Source organism: Ursus maritimus, unplaced genomic scaffold (genome assembly GCF_017311325.1).
Source record: "Ursus maritimus isolate PB19 unplaced genomic scaffold, ASM1731132v1 scaffold_16, whole genome shotgun sequence".
Classification (NCBI taxonomy): Eukaryota; Metazoa; Chordata; class Mammalia; order Carnivora; family Ursidae; genus Ursus; species Ursus maritimus.
In genome coordinates this window covers 20,062,574-20,079,050 of record NW_024424008.1, presented here as the reverse complement: position 1 = coordinate 20,079,050, position 16,477 = coordinate 20,062,574, and the positions used below count along the sequence as shown (strand labels likewise).

The 16,477-nt window shown below is 37.7% G+C and overlaps 1 protein-coding gene across 9 annotated transcripts in view; it reads right to left on the bottom strand.

Annotated features, from left to right (window-relative positions):
- Nucleotides 1-16,477, bottom strand: part of DLG2 (discs large MAGUK scaffold protein 2) — a 1,159,208-nt gene that overhangs the window by 281,880 nt on the left and 860,851 nt on the right. For all 9 annotated transcript variants that reach the window (XM_040630955.1, XM_040630959.1, XM_008704379.2 and 6 more), the window contains one exon: nucleotides 10,662-10,764. In XM_040630955.1, coding sequence (XP_040486889.1) covers nucleotides 10,662-10,764 — 103 coding nt within the window. The remainder of the gene's footprint in view (nucleotides 1-10,661; nucleotides 10,765-16,477) is intronic.

Sequence of the window (16,477 nt, the reverse complement as noted above, 5' to 3'; positions counted from 1 at the left end):
CTTCACCTGGATAAGCACCTTTTAACTGGGTCTTTCCCAGCCTCTTTAATTCTACTGGCCTATTCTCTATTCAGCAGCCAGAGCTATTTTTCAGAAGAACAACTCTGATTCTTCCAGCCTCTGGCTTAAAACTTTTCAACACCATTGCTTTCAGGAGAAAGACCCAAATACCCGTCCTCCATAATCTGCCCATGCCTCCCTCTTTCACTTCCTTATGCACAGTGTTTCTCCCACTTTCTCACATACATTTCCCCCCTCTTCCCCACAACTGCTTCCTCTGCTCTGCTTTGACAAATTAATGCCTACTCACCCTTCAGATTCAAAAAAATATTATTTCCTTGGGATGCCTTCTTGACCCTCTATCTAGGTCAGAGTTTTTTGTTTTGGTTTGGTTTGGTCTGGGTATATGCAAAGAATATACTTGAATATGTAGACTCTCAGAGTCTAGATTTAAGTTCTTGTCTGTGTCTAGAGCACTCACCTGAGCTTGTATGATTCACTGGTGTGATTTTACTTTGCTAACTGTAGGTATATCAGGGAAAGGGTCATGTCTATTTTGCTCATCATTCTATCTCCAATGTCCAGGGCAGTGTGTCACTCACTGGAAACATTTAATAAATATTAGCTGAATGAAGACTGAATGAATGAATTTTTGTTCTGCCGTTACTTAATTTCCCCAATGTGTCAGCAACTCTTATTAAGGAAGCAAATTATCCTTAGCAGTGGGAACATGAATATGAGAAAGCTGAATGAATAAGAGAAGATTATCTTGAACTGAAGTATAATTTGGATACTTTTGTCTTTTATAGACTTAGTCAATGAGTCTACCAGGAATCCTATTTGGATTAGGAATCTATAAAGAACATTAAAGATGTATACTTTATATTTGGCTTGGCTTTTCCATTCTAAAGTTACTACTATTTGTGATTGTGAGAATTGAAGACATCACCACTATTGCAACTTTCTGAATCTTTTATTTATTGAAATTGATTTTTTTCCATATTATTCCTTTTCACCTCCAATTAATCTATTTCCAAGCTTGGTAGTTACTATTTAGTTTAATTTAATTTAATTTATGAAACTGGTAAGATTTAGGCTATAAGGGGTCTATAAATGTACAATAAATTGTTAATCTTGAAAGCCCCAACAAGCAATAAGTGTTTCTACTTGAATTAAATTTAAAACCATTATTGGAGGGTTCAAATTCTTTTAAACACAGAGAGAGCAATTTCCACAGATACAGATCTTTCACCTTGCCACCAACTGGGTGAAAGCAGAATTTCCATGTGTTTAAAATCTGAGGAATAAAATGAGAACATTCAGAAATTATCTGCTTGCAATAATTGTTCTTTGATGACACGTTCTAATTAGAAGACACAGTAACTAAATTTCATAGAGTGTCAGCTGGAAAGAGCCTTAAAAATAATCTCTCTAACCACCTTACTTAACAAACAAGGGCATCGCTGTTGAGAAAAGTGATGCGGCTCAGGCACGGTCAAAAAAGCATCAGCTGCAGAGCCAGGGAAGGGAGAAGAAAAGTGCCTCATTACTCATTATTAAATTTGATGGTTGGCTTAAATACTGGAATTTTCAAACAAATGTGGAGGTGAATTACACTCGGCACTGAGAATATGGAGTAAAGTTGGTAGGTATTTTAGATCTGTTTTAGCTTATATTCTCCTTCTGCTTGTCTCTGTGGAACATTCTTTAAAAGTAGTTTATAATGTCCTGAAATTCCTTATCTGTGGAGGATCTGGGTTCAGTCGGTAATACTTTTATAGTCAAGAATATGATTAGGACCCTTTATTTCCATGTATTTGATCTGGGCATGGCTAAGGCAAGGGATGGATCTAAGAGATCTTTTTGGTTGTCAAAATGTCTCTAGCACAAAGATTTATTTAGCCTTCTTTCAGTATTAGCTAGTGAGTGCTTTATGTCATTGGATGCCAAGGGTCCTTCAAAATATCATAGAATCACAAGATGAGACACCCAAAGATCAATATGTTTAATTATGGAATGAAAGTTGTTATGAGGCTGGGCAGAGATGGCATAACAGGAAGGGAAAGGACCTATATCAGCTTTGTAAATATTTTTAGCCCCCCTGATAAGAGTTTGAGATATTGTATTCCCAGGATAGATAATTAGGTCAAGAGAATTTTTTGAGTCAGGAAGTGATATCTCACTTTGTCCCCATTACATTACTCTAGGTCCAAACTGGGGTATAAGCAGCATCATTAATCACTGAAGTATCCGGAGAGAATGTCCCATGAATCTGCAGCCTCTGTCTGCAGGAATCATCTCTTCTGTCATATGCTGTGGTGGAGGTTGGGGAGTTAAAAAAAACAACTGGGAGAAGGCTAGGAACAAGATACATTAAGTGAAGGGACATCCTGGGAGATTTCTAGTTAGGAGGAGGCAGTACCTGTTGATGGAGCCTGTATGCATATGAGAGAGATTTGTGGAGAAAGATATGGCTAAGCAATAAAAATTCTAGAGTCATATAAAGTCTTATGTAAGTTTCCTTCTTAACGTTTTGGTAAAAATTAGAATATGCCAATCAAAGTAGTTAAACCAGATTTAATGCAACATATTTGGAGAAATCCAAATTTCAGTTCACTAAGGATGAACTGATGATGGATGGATAGATGGAAAGATGGATGAAGGATGCCACATGAAGAAGTTAGGAGAGGGAAGAGGGAAAGCATAATATAGTTGAACTGTTTCTTGAACTATCAATATTCCCAGGTTGGTAGTTATTTTTTTAATTAATAGTAATTGCTTACACTTTCAAATCTCTCATATATATCATTCAATTGTGATATAGGAATAAAAACAATTAACAAGAGTAATAAGCTAGAAATGAAAGTGAAATTATGTGCATGAGAAAGCCCCGAGGCTCCATAAGAATTTTTCAACCCCCCTTTTGATCATAAAAATCTAATTGGATTAGATTCCTTGGGCTATTTAAGCCATCAGCCATCATGAGCTACTACAGTAAATTCAAAGAATTAAGGAATTTACTAGCTGTTTAGCTAGCCTCGACCTCAGTAGCAAATGTTTAGATAACGAACTGCTTTCCTATGTGGTTGTGGACTGAGCTTCAGTTCCCCATCTGCGAAGCTGGATAAGGTGATCTTTAAGGATTCTTCTAACTCTTAATTTCCATTTCTCAATGATTCTAGTTACACCACAGAGAATGCACCAAGTTAACCAGATTGTGCATTTATTTCTTCTTAGAGAATGTAAAAAATGCAAAGCACAAAGATGCAGTATTAGTGACGAAATCTTCAAATAATGGAATTCATACTTCTATACTACTTGACGGGTTACGTCTTTTATCTAGAATTCAGCTAACTGGAGAGTTCTTTTGAAAATATTTTACTCATCCTAACTTTTTCTAAGTGAGAAAATGAAAACTCACAAAAATGAATAACTAGCATGAGGTCACACAGCTAGAATTAGAGTTGGCATTAGAATACCAGTCTTCTCTTCCCAGTCCAGAGTCTTGCACAGTACTTTCCATTCCAAAGCTCATCCTGAATGTTCCCTGATGATGCTGATGCAATTTCTGACCAAGACCTACAGCTGGACTTTATGAATATTTCCTGGGCATTTAAGATGCAGTTATTTGCATTGAGAAACTATCTCAACATGTCACAGCTGCTCATTCATATGCATAAACTTATGTAGACATTGATTTAAAGAAATACAGCTTGCATTATAAGTAAGCTGCTTGGATGTTGTAGATACTCTCATTCCTGGGAACCTTTAGGTATAGAAGGTGTCTGTATTTTTCAGAGGGTAAATTACATATTCATTTTAAGTTTTCATCACATCTTTGACCTTACAGAGAAATAAACCATGGTGTCCAGCTCTGGTTTAAGTTTGTGACTTAATTCAGAGTAGTAAATCTCAAAAAGATCAGAACTTCACTTCATTCTGAAAAGAATGAGTACCTTTCTTTCTGAATTAGCTTCACAATTTAAAAGGAGTAAAAAAGATGACTGAAATGAACTTCTGCTTTAAAATATAATTAGTTACTTAAAGAAATTTTTTTTAAAGATTTATTTATTTATTTATTCGACAGGATAGAGACAGCCAGCGAGAGAGGGAACACAAGCAGGGGTAGTGGGAGAGGAAGAAGCAGGCTCATAGTGGAGGAGCCTGATGTGGGGCTCGATCCCACAACGCCAGGATCATGCCCTGAGCCGAAGGCAGACGCTTAACCGCTGTGCCACCCAGGCGCCCCTAAAGAAATTTTAAAGTGATGCTTTAATGACTTTTTTTTGGTGTGGGTAAAGTCATCTATCAGGTAGAAGTTTAATCTTATCTCATCCTCACTCAACTCCTTCTCGACTCACTTGCAGGAGAGGCCATAATGAAAGGGAATGAAGCCTGAGTAGGTTCACTGTTTCACTAGATGAGGAGGTCTAGCAAGATTTATGAATTTGCTTGATAAACTGTATTTAGAGGGGAGGTATAGGCTAGGTAGAGGTGACACATGAATTTCTTAGATCCCCCACAACCTGACCTGTCCCTAGTAAAACCACTGAGCCATGACCAATCATTGAGTAACACATGCCAGAAATCAAACCTAGTGATGCCGCCTTATATGACGTTGCCCTGGACTCCAGGTAGAGGGAGTCCAACCCAGAGTGACAAATTACGATTTCTGCAGGGTCCTCAAATATTCTAGTGCACTGCTTGTCAAGCTAATGTACATATAAGTAACCTATGGATCTTGATAAAATGTAGATTCTGACTTAGTAGGCCAGAGTTGGGGCTTGAGACTGTGCATTCCTACTGGCTCTCAATTGAGATCTATGCTACTGGTTCATAGACCACACTTGGTAGACTAAGACTCTCGAATAATTCTTTTCTTCTCCCAGCTTCCTGCATGCTTACTCCCTGATTTCTTTGAGATCTCTGCTGAAATATGAACTTATTAGCTAGGCCTTCTAGACTCACCATATATTTCTCTGTTACTATCACTTTTACCTTTCTTCCTGTTTATTTATATTACTGATCATCATCTAGTAAATTTAATATTTATTTGAGAGGGCCTTTGGTTCACTGCTTTATCATTTCCTAAGAACATTGAGTGGGGCATAATAAGTGTTCAGTAAAAATATCCATTAACCGAATACATGTGTAAACAAACCACATGGCCGCTCTGCCACAGTTCCATAAACCAGACCACATTTATAAGTCTCCAGGAAATACTTAATTCTGTCCTTTGGGCTTTTCTTTCAGGAACTCAAGTAGTCTGTTAAAAAATTAAAGGTGGATCACTGGATGTTGTATGGAAGTACTGAGTCACTATACTATATGCCAGAAAATAATAACACACTGTATGTTAACTAACTAGAATTTGAATAGAAGCTTTCTTTAAAAAAAAAAAAAAAAAGGTGGACAAGATCAGACCCCTCCATGGTCTACCCAGGTCCCTGCCTGCTGATGGGGACCCCCACTGAACTCCTCTTCCCTGCTTGCAGGCGCTTCTGAAGGCTTTGCAGTGTCCAAAACAATGCCCCGGGTAGTCAGATTAAAACAAGAGGATATTGGTGGTTGTCATAGGAATACCTTGGCAATTAATTGTCTCTATTTTGTGCTTTATCCAACAATTTATATTGTTCACTCCATTCTCATTGTGAATATCTGGTGGTTTTTTACTTCAACCCCAGTCAGTGATCTCACAATAAGTAGAGGTATTATTACATAGTGAGAAGGCAGCAAATGCTGTAAAGGTTTGCTCCAGTCTGATTCAGAGAAATGCTGTTAGACCCTTTTTGACAAATGTATAATTTGGTTACATTCATGACTTTAAAAAAAAAAGATTTACTTATTTATTTGAGAGAGAGAGAGAGAGAATGAGTAGGAGGGGCACAGAGAGAGAATCTCCAGCAGATTCCATGCTGAGCATGGAGCCCAATGCAGGACTCGATCTCATGACCCTGAGATCATGACTTGAGCCGAAACAAAGAGTGGGATGCTCAACAGATTGAGCCACCCAGGAGCCCCAGTGACTTTTTTGAAATTCATCAGTGGTGTTAAAGTTGAGTTTTGGAACTTAAAAAAAATGTTAGAGATTTAATCATCTTTTCTTTGTGTTATATTACAGAACAATAGCTGTAGATTTTCTTCAGTGCAGGAGAAAGGATGTTTATCCACTAGGGTCACTTCTTTGTAAGAAAAAAAGGCATCACCTAAAAACTGCATCAACACCAAATGTCCAATCTGGGGATTCATTTACCATTTTCTGCATCTAATATCAGAACCCCAGGCAATTCATTCAATATTCATTCAGCAAATATTTCTTGAACACTTATTATTAATTATTTGCCAGCACACTGAAGGTATTATATTACATTTCTAAAACAAATGGAGACCCATTCAATAACTCTTTAATAAAGTATAGTCAAATTCATATTGTGCAAATTCGCTTGGGACATAAAATGAGTGATAAATGGGTTCTTGCCTCTAGAAGCTTACTTGAGTGGGGAATTGTGCAAATCATGTTAAGGGACACACAAACTATCTGAATATAGGTCTAGAGAGCTCAGAGAAAGAATCAGTCAACACTGGCTTAGCAGACAAAAGATGACTTCATAATGGAATTGACATCTGCATGCCCTCAAAATGAGTAGGGATAGAAAGGGAGAAAGGGAGAAAAGGGAATTCCAGGGAGAGGAACCCACATGAGCAAAGGCCCAGAAACATGACTGCTCAGGACCAAGTGTTGAGGAGCAGAAAGCAGTCCCAAGTGGCATGGGAGGGTAAAAAAGGATGAAGCTGGTGGGTGATGATGGTGTGAGTGAGGAGGAAGGATGGTTTGCTGGGACCATATTGTGAAGGGTATGGAGTTTGTGCACAGATACCTTGGGGTCATATCCTAGAGAACCATAATTCTGAAAGCAATGGGGAAGATGGATGGAAAGGGATAGGAAAGGGATATATATATATATATATATATATATAGTATCAGATACATGACCCTTTTAAAAAAGAAATAGAGAAAATAACTTCATTATTTACTCCTAATATCAATATAATACATATTAGTTTCCAAGTAAGCATGTGATAGAAAATGGATTTAAAAAAAAGGGTATAAATGAATCATAATCATGCCACCAGAAAGATTGTTTGCATGTGACTCTTCAAATGTGGCTTTAATTCTACTACCTAGAACTAGACACTGAATAAGATTTAATGATGCTTAGAGTAATTTAGACAACTGGGGGCAAGCTCCTTCTAAGCAGAAGTAAGTATAACAACTTTGGTCTTACTTTGCACGGTGAAACTTGCCAAGGAAGACATTTATTGTTACATTATGATAATTATAAGTTATTTATAACTATTCCAAAAATGTGCTAAGTCTTATGAAAAACACAGTTGGAAATTGTTTTATATTTTGCAATACACACTTGTTTAGCATTTATTTTCTGCTTTGAAGCAAAAATGAAAAAATGCAAGTAGTAAAACTGAATCATCCCTCCAATCTTCAATTACTTTCAAGTGGAAACTCAAGTGCTAAAGAATTGTAAAATGTTATTCACTAGTTCAGCACTCTTTAAGAAATACCAATAATATGTATAACACTAAAAATTGATTTATCAGTGAACAAAATATAGGTTTTGTGCCTGCACATATGGAGTTCAAAATCTTATTTAGTTTAGCAAGATATTCCTCTCTGCTTTTCAGAATAGAAATCCACCCATTTTTAAAAGTCTGGCTCCATTCCCCATTTCCATGAAGTACTCTTGTACTGTTTTGACTCCTGCGGCTTTATTCCTTCTCTGACATCCCATAATTCTCAGAGATGATGTCATTATTATACAATTTTGGTCTACATCATCAGAAAATGATCTCTGTTAAATGTGTCTAAGTCCTTTCTCCTCAGTAAGATTAAAAAAAAACATTCCTTAAAGACAAAGACTTGGGATGGGGGTAGGAGCCAAATTTTCTGAACATCTAGTAATAGGAAGGAATCTAGTATATTCCTGATAAAAGCATTTGAATGTAACTGAAAATCTTATTTGCTGGGAGCCTAGTTCCTGACCATACAAAAAGAGAAGTCAATAAAATTTGTTTTAGCATGGATACCTCACAATACTGGTGCAAATGAGGGAGATCTGGTAAGAATTTCCTAATGGACTCTCATGGCATATTCTTCTTTTCACTTGTTATCTTAAAGGTAAATTGTTCATTATTTCCTAAAAGTGTTGTAGAATTTAAGTGTCCCTAAATGATCTAAACAACAATCAGTTTTCCATTTCAAACTATAGTTAAATTACGGCTCAGTTGCACATTAAATTTACAAAGAGGGAAAGAGAATTGCTTGATATTACATTACCAAATTTCCAACTGATTTAAAGCTGTGACAAATTAGAATACAGTTAGACTATTAAAATAGCAAGTTCTGCGAATCCTATCTGTACTTTGGCATTTTGAAATAAGCTTGTTGTTTTTATTTACAAATTTCTTTAGAAGCACTTTGAAAATCTATTTACATGATTTTTAAGACGTGCTTTGAACAGGCATCTTCACAAAGTACAGCATAGTATCCAAATTAAGTATATTGCTTAAAGGAAGCAAAAGCTGTAAGGAAGCTTGAGATGAAGATTTATGTTGATAGAACTATGACATGCTTGTCCTTTATTGTAGCCTTTAAAGTTTAAAATCATTCTGTTCAAGGTCATTTGAATGGCTATCTTCACTATCAAGTGCTTCTAATTGGTGTAATTGGTGTTAGAGATGAAATTTTTCAGAAATGGGAAAACAGCCTGGGATATTTATGCCATGTGGTAGGTATGGTGAAGGCATACAGCTTGAGACTGAACGAAAACAACCATAAAGAAAAAGGAAAAATTCCACAGGAAAGTTCTTACTCTATACGAAGTAGAATTTGCTCCTCAGATTACGCTAACCCAAATGTTTTTATTTTCTGTTTTACAATGGATGCTTCTGGAGCCAATTTATTCCTATTAGAAGACATGTCTACTAATTTTTAAGAAGTAGAAATACTTTCAAAACTGGATGAACATTTTCTCATGGTGCTGTCATCATCCATCTTTTACAACCACAAATCCCCTTTCCCGCTCTATGGCCATATCTGGGCGAGGCCAATAGGAGAAAGCATTTAATACAATTTTTTTTATAACTTAATTGCAAATTCTAAAGTCAAGCAAAATAAATGTAACATTCCAAAACACACATGGCAGAATGTTTTATTTTAACGTGAAATATGTGGTTGGCCACCATTATGGTAAAATCTAAGACATCACAGGCAAGAAACAAACCTCAGTCTTCCAAAGAACAGACCAACTGACATTGAGAAAGAATCATTTTAATAGGTCAAAGAAGATCTTTATACCCCCACACAAAAAGGCTCTCCCTTAAGGGCATCTTGTACTTTTCATGTTTATCTATTTAATAGTCCTGTCTGCTAGCCACGGGGACCAAGGGTAATCAACTACATTTCTTAAAGACAGAAACCACACCCCTCTGCTTTTTTGTAAAAAGTCTAGCCCACTATGGGTGCTTAACTGCATGTCATTAACAAAAGGAGTAATCTACATACAAATCAACCACACAAGAGGTAACATCCCAGTTGTCTCCCTGAGCGTCATTCTGATCCTAGAAACAGATGCAGAAACAAACCAAAGCGCAGGGTATGGCTAATGAAATTTAGGGTATCTCAAGTCTCAGTCGGCTAATCCTATTTATGACATCTCACCAAGTTTCAGGGTTTACAGTAGTGTATTACGAACAAGTGATACTATAGCAGAAAAAGCAAAACAAAACAAACAAAAACCCACATCAAGGACAACTAAAAACCGTGTTAGTGTTAGTAAGAGTTCATGCCACAAAGAGAGAATATGGTCCACTGCTCATGGTCTGTTTCTCTCTCTTCTTGCTTCTGAAGGGATTCAGGCCAACCAGCCTCCCTCACCAAATGTGCCACTTTGGCCTGCGGATTTTGACCTGAAGGCAACTGAGACCCTGCAGGCTCAAGAGAAACTTCTGCCCCTCCCATAAATACACAGAAGAATCTCAGTTGGGGGTCTTTCCCAGAACAAGGGTTATTCGCAGAGATCAATTTTATCCAAGTGACCCATCTATATGGCAGGGCAAATATCTAATATCTGTTCTTCTTATGGCCCCTGTGAAGTGGACTCCTTTCCTCTGAAGTCTCAGACCCCTGCCCAGTTTTTAGCTCAGGATGACATATACACCTTATTTTGCCTATCTATGAGGATTCCCCAAACGTTTGTCATTAAATTTGATTTTCTTCTGTTCATCTGTCTCATGTCAATTTGATTCTTAGTCCACCTTAATTCTTTTTATAGTATCCATTGCTGACCAAAAGCCTGTACCAGATAAGAACATAAATAATAAAGCAGATGCTAGGTTTTTTTGTTTTTGTTTTTGTTTTTTTTTGAATTCGTATTTCAAATAGGAATTTCTAACTGATGTTTTCTTTGGAAGATTATGAGTAACAAAGCCTCATGCTCTTTGGATGTGGAGCTCCTATTTTTCAGGATAGCTAAGTTTAAAAAAAACCTTGTTGGTGGAGACTGGCTAATACAGGTGATCAGAAATGTGGGTACGTATTCACAAGGAAACAAACGGGAACATTATGAGTTTGGGTTCTCACTGACCTTCAGGTTGGTATTGTGCTATGATGGTCACCGTCTGTCCCGCCCCCTTCAACGCAGCCGCAGCCTGTTCATGAGATGCTCCACGGAGGTCAATGCCATTCACCTGGAAAAGGAAACCAGAGAATTTTAGTATTTCATAAGGCAGATTACTCTGATAGAAGAAAAATGTTTCTCCACTGAGAAGCTGTCTAAGATGATGTCACCTGCCTCAAAACCTCTCCTGTCCTACCAAGGCATTTGAGCGTTACTTAGCAAGTTTCAGGCTCTTGACCACTTTTAGTTAGCAGAGACATGAAATTTCATTTTGTGGCGTTTATGGCATGTCTGGGTTGAAACTTTGTCTATGCATGTCTACAAGAATTTTAGTGTGTGCATTTAATATGCCTCTGTGAGTTTCCTAGATTTCTGGGGTGGATATGAGCCTTCAAAATTAGAGGAAAAACAGGATAATAGGGAGAGACACATGTAATGTACATAGACGAGTATGTGCTGACAGATTAATATATTCAGATGAGGTTCTGGGTAGACTGTATGAAATGGGGCTGGCTACCTGCCAAATCCCTCTTTTTGGTCATATGCCTGGTCCTGTCATCCCGAGCTTGGTTAGACAGCCCTGAGCCTTGTTCCAAAATAAACTTGACTGCCCCATTTCTCATGTACAACTCCAGAATGAATTCTGACAAAATGAAATAAAGAATGCCTGGAGTCTATGTTGCTGTTGTTAACTCCCATTTTGGGGTCAATGCCAAAAGAGAAACAGAACATCTAAAAAACAAGCACAAAACTCTGCCGAGAGGGAAAAATCATTCTGAAGTCAAATTTAATGAGAAGTAAAAGCTAAAATCTTTCTCAAATCAATTCAGTCTAAGTCAACATAATATAATTACTGAGTGCTTTCCAACGTCAGGGCTCTGTTTGTGCCCCAGGAGAGGGACTCTGGGTGGAGGACAAAGGTGAACCAGGCAGGCCCCTAAGAAGCTTCTCTGCTTCCACTGAACACACAGTAAGTCTAGTTTTCTAACCTACATAGAGCTGGTTTTTTGCAGTTGATGCCGCAATTCTGCTTCCTTTTATTTACAGAGAAGTTGGCTACCATCCATGACAAATAATAATAATAAAAAAAAAACCCTTACCAGTTGCATGTAAAATACAAAATCTTACTTTGTCTCTCATCTATCCTCTTCGACAATGATACTGGGTGGTGGATGGTGAGTTGCTTCTGTCTCCCTGTCAGGCCTGGAGTATCTATAATCTTTAGTTCCGCATCCTAGTCCTCTCATAATAGCTTTGTGAAAGTCTCCTTTCCACTTTTATAATTGTCCATGCCTCTTCCCTGGCTTTCTATTCTGGTGAGCTCCTTACTGAGAGCATGGAGGACATGGTAACATCGAGAAGTCCAGTGAGCTGGGTGTGGCCTGACTGTGAGACTCACCAGCTAAGCCACTCTCCTTTCACCTCCTGAGACTCAATCCTCTTCGGCCTTGGAAGGAAGCAATTGTGAGACTCTTTGGGTCCAAAGCCCCTTTGAAATATGGAATTCGGATTTCCTTGTTAGTAGATGGCAGTCATTTCAGAGACTGTCTAGGTACGGATGAGTCAGAATATGACTCAGACAGCCGGAAGAGACAAGAAAAGTAATAAGATGTGGGCTCTTGCCTACAGGAAGCTGAATGCACAAACCTTGTGGGTCAAATAATCTCTTGTCAAACATTAGGGTTAACTTCTTGTTAAAAAAATAATATATGATCATGGTCAATGAATTCTAATGTTTCATAAAGGTACCTAAGGAAAAGTAAAAAAAATCTCACCATCTTCACTCCCAGAGTTAACCAATGTTAGCAGTTTTCTGTGCATACTTTTTAGAAATCTACTGTATGTGTGTGCACGCACACAATTTTCTGTTTCTTTATATATTTTAATATATCATCACATTTTTAGTTAAGTGAGTAGGATCAGATCATATATGTATAATTCTATAACCTGTTTCTGTTTTGCTTTTCATTTAACAATATATCTTGGACAACTTCCATATCAGCTCATACCATTTTATCTTTTTAACAAGAGTCTAGTAATCCACAATATGGATGGACCAGCATTTTTTTCAAAAGGATCCCCAGCATTTTAAATTATAAGGTTGTGTCCAGATTTTTGCTACTATGAACACTTAGGAAGGTGTTTCTGAAGGGTAAATTCCTTGGAAAGATACTTTCTAAGTCACAGGCATTATTTGTTTCTTTTAATTTTCTCTTGTGTGTTTTTAACATGATTATTTATTCACTAAGCAAACAAACTAATAAAGGAGAAAGCAAAAAGAAAAAGGCCAGAATCTTTTTGCCCAAATAATGTATTGATATAAAAAAAAAATAACATGTACATAATGTACATATATGAAAATTAAAGCAAAATATGAAAGGCGTAAAAATAAAATGGTCCCCCCAACTCTTATTACTTAAGGATAAGCATTTTGATGGCTTTTTGCACATACTACCGATTATTTTTATGAATATAAGTAGGTTTATCAAGTTACAATTTTAAAATTTTATACAAATAAGATATTTTACACATAGTTTTATACCTTTATTCTTTCCACTTACTAATATATCTTTTTTTTTAAAAGATTTTATTTATTTATTCGACAGGGAGAGAGACAGCCAGCGAGAGAGGGAACACAAGCAGGGGGAGTGGGAGAGGAAGAAGCAGGTTCACAGCGGAGGAGCCTGACGTGGGGCTCGATCCCATAACGCCGGGATCACGCCCTGAGCCGAAGGCAGACGCTTAACCACTGTGCCACCCAGGTGCCCCCACTTACTAATATATCTTAAGAACTTTCTTCATTCACATATTCCTATACATTGTCTCATCCATTTTGATAGCTGTGAAGTGTTCTGTTATTCAATATAAATTTATTTTACCAGTGCAGGGTTGATGGACCCTTAGGTTGCTTCAGTATTTTGCTATTATAAACAAAGCTACAATAAATAACACATAACAACAAGTTGCTGAATAAAGGGTATGAGTGTTAAATTTTGTTGCTATTGCCAAGTTATCTCTAAAAATTCATACCCCTATAAATAAAATATGACTGACTTTCCTCACAGTCTTGTAGAAACTGCATATACTTCAATATTTGACCTTTGCCATTCTGATACATAGATAATTTTATTTTTAAATTTTGCCTTTCTACAATTATGCAGTTAAGCATCTTTTTTATGTTTGCTGGTTATTTACATTTCTTTTTGCATAAAATGGCAGTTTCCTTATTTCACATATTTTCTATTTGTATAGTTTTTAAAAAATATTTATTTATTTTTGAGAGAGAGAAAGAGAGAGTGTCTGGGGAGGAGGGACTGAGGGACAGGGAGAGAGAGTCCCAAGCTGACTCCTCACTGAGCGTGAAGCCCAATGCGGGACTCGATCCCACGACTGTGAGATCACGACCTGAGGGGACTGCTATGAAGTACTAAATGCCTTAGAAACTTGTTCATCCAGCACTTATACATTAGAACATTAAAGTCATTCCCATAGGAGAAGGGACATGCCCAAAGTCATACCGGAGTAGGCATAGGGTTGGACCAGCCCCAGGCTTCTCTCATCTAGCCCAGGCTTCTTCCCACTGTAGCAGATGTGCCCCATTATGGGTGTGTGTTCATTTTCTACCGGGCCAGTAATAACCAAATCTGGCTATTATCCTGAAGAATACCACACTGCCCAGGTAGCTGTTGATTTTCCTCCAGGAAACATGTTCTCTTCCAGTTGTATTTTTCAAGGTCACTTTGACTCTTATTTCCCTCCCTGAGGTTTTGAGTTTTTATCAGTAATCTTTCCTCACATAACATTTTTAGATGCATTCAAAAACAGTTTACATCATTGATAGGACATTTTATTTTTTAAAAAATAATTTTTTAAAAGATTTATTTATTCGAGAGAGAGAGAGAGCATGAGTGGAGGGAGGGGCAGAGGGAGAGGGAGAGAGAGACTCTCAAGCAGAGTCCCCTGAGCACAGAGCCTGATGGGGGGCCTAATCCCATGACTCTGAAATCAGGACCTGAGCAGAAACCAAGAGTAAATGCCTAACTGACTAAGCCACCCAGACACCCCAGAGAGGGAGAGAGAGTCGTAAGCAGACTCCAGGCTGAGCATGGAACCTGACGTGGGGCTCAGTCCCACGATCCTGAGATCACGACCTGAGCTGAAACCAAGAGTTGGACACTTAACTGTGCCACCCAGGTGCCTCTGATATGACATTTTAAAATAAAGTGCCCCAAGTGTGGGGCACCTGGGTGGCTCAGTTGGTTAAGCATCTGCCTTAGGCTTGGTCATGATCCCAGGGTCCTGGGATTGAGCCCCACTTTGGGCTCCTTGCGCAGTGGGGAAGCTGCTTCTCCCTCTCCCTCTGCCCCTGCTTGTGTGCTCTCTCTCTCTCAAATAAATAAAATCTTTAAAAAATTAAAATAAAATACCAAGTGTGATAGAGCCTCTTATATTTATCATTTCTGTTTTTCTACTTTGAACTGGGAGATTGGACGTCACTGTTCTTGAGTTTGACAAGTATAACCAGTTAACATTCATTGAGCCTCAAGCATGCTCATATACTTATTATATATATTATATAGCAGGGAATTATTATACTTATATACTTATTATATTATTATACTTAGATATTTATACATTATTTCATAATCTTTAGGAGGCTGGGATTATTTTTCTGACTTTACAAAAAGGAAAACTGAGCTCAGAGAGAATCACTAACCTGTTCAAGGTTAAACAGTTGGAAGACGTTAAGGATTTAAAACAGTCTAATGAAAACTCCTGAGCTCTTCATTCTAATTCCTACTGCTCTTCCTTTAATATTCTAGTCAATTCTGAGGGGCTATGCTTATAGCATTCCAGTTCTGAAGCTTGCCTTTCAAGCTCACTGAGATGGACAGAACAGAGTTGGGTGTGGCACCCTGGTCAGCTCTACGATGGCCCCAAGTTTATACATTATGAAATAATGTATAAACATCATGACCCAGTTTATAATGATTTGATCATGCCAGGCTGAAGCAAAAGGCTTTGGGCAGGCTAGAAAAATTCCATCTAGTGCTGTTTATGTATACAACGGTCACTGGATCATAGAAAAAAACTAAATTCTGTTTGTTATGACATGTTTTTCACAACCAGGTTGGTAATCAATAGAAATGTAAGCACTTCTAGTTGATTCAAGTAGTTGTAGGTTTTATTCAGATGCTAATGTGAAGGTGAATAGTATGTCATGTCCAGAGTCAACCCTTTTCCTGTTTGTTTTTAAAAGATGAGTATTATGTTGGCTACTTCAACCACGAGGGCCCCTGCCTTGGAGCTCCAGGGGTTATCTGAGTAAATGACACTATGTTTTCCAGTAATATTTATTTATTTTTTAGTATTATAGAAAGGATGATATCAAGGGGTGCCTGGGTGGCTCAGTCGGTTAAGCATCTGCTTTCAGCTGTGTTCATGATCCTGGGGTCCTGGGATGGAGCCTCTCACTGGGCTCCCTGCTCAGCGGAGAGCCTGCTTCTCCCTCTGCTCCTCCCCCTGCTCCCTTGCTCGTACTTTCTCCCTTTCTCTTTTTCTCTCAAATAAATAAATAAAGTCTAAAAAAATGGATGATATCAAAATCAGAAAATATCAGAATTGGGGAGAGCCCATTTGTATGCATGTATGCATGTATGATTCAGCCACCTTACATATTCTTATATCCTTGTCTGCCATCATGTTGACCTTTTTATTTCTCTAATTTAGGCATTTCTGCATCTTTGCACATGCTATTTTCCCTAGCTAGAACATAATTTTTC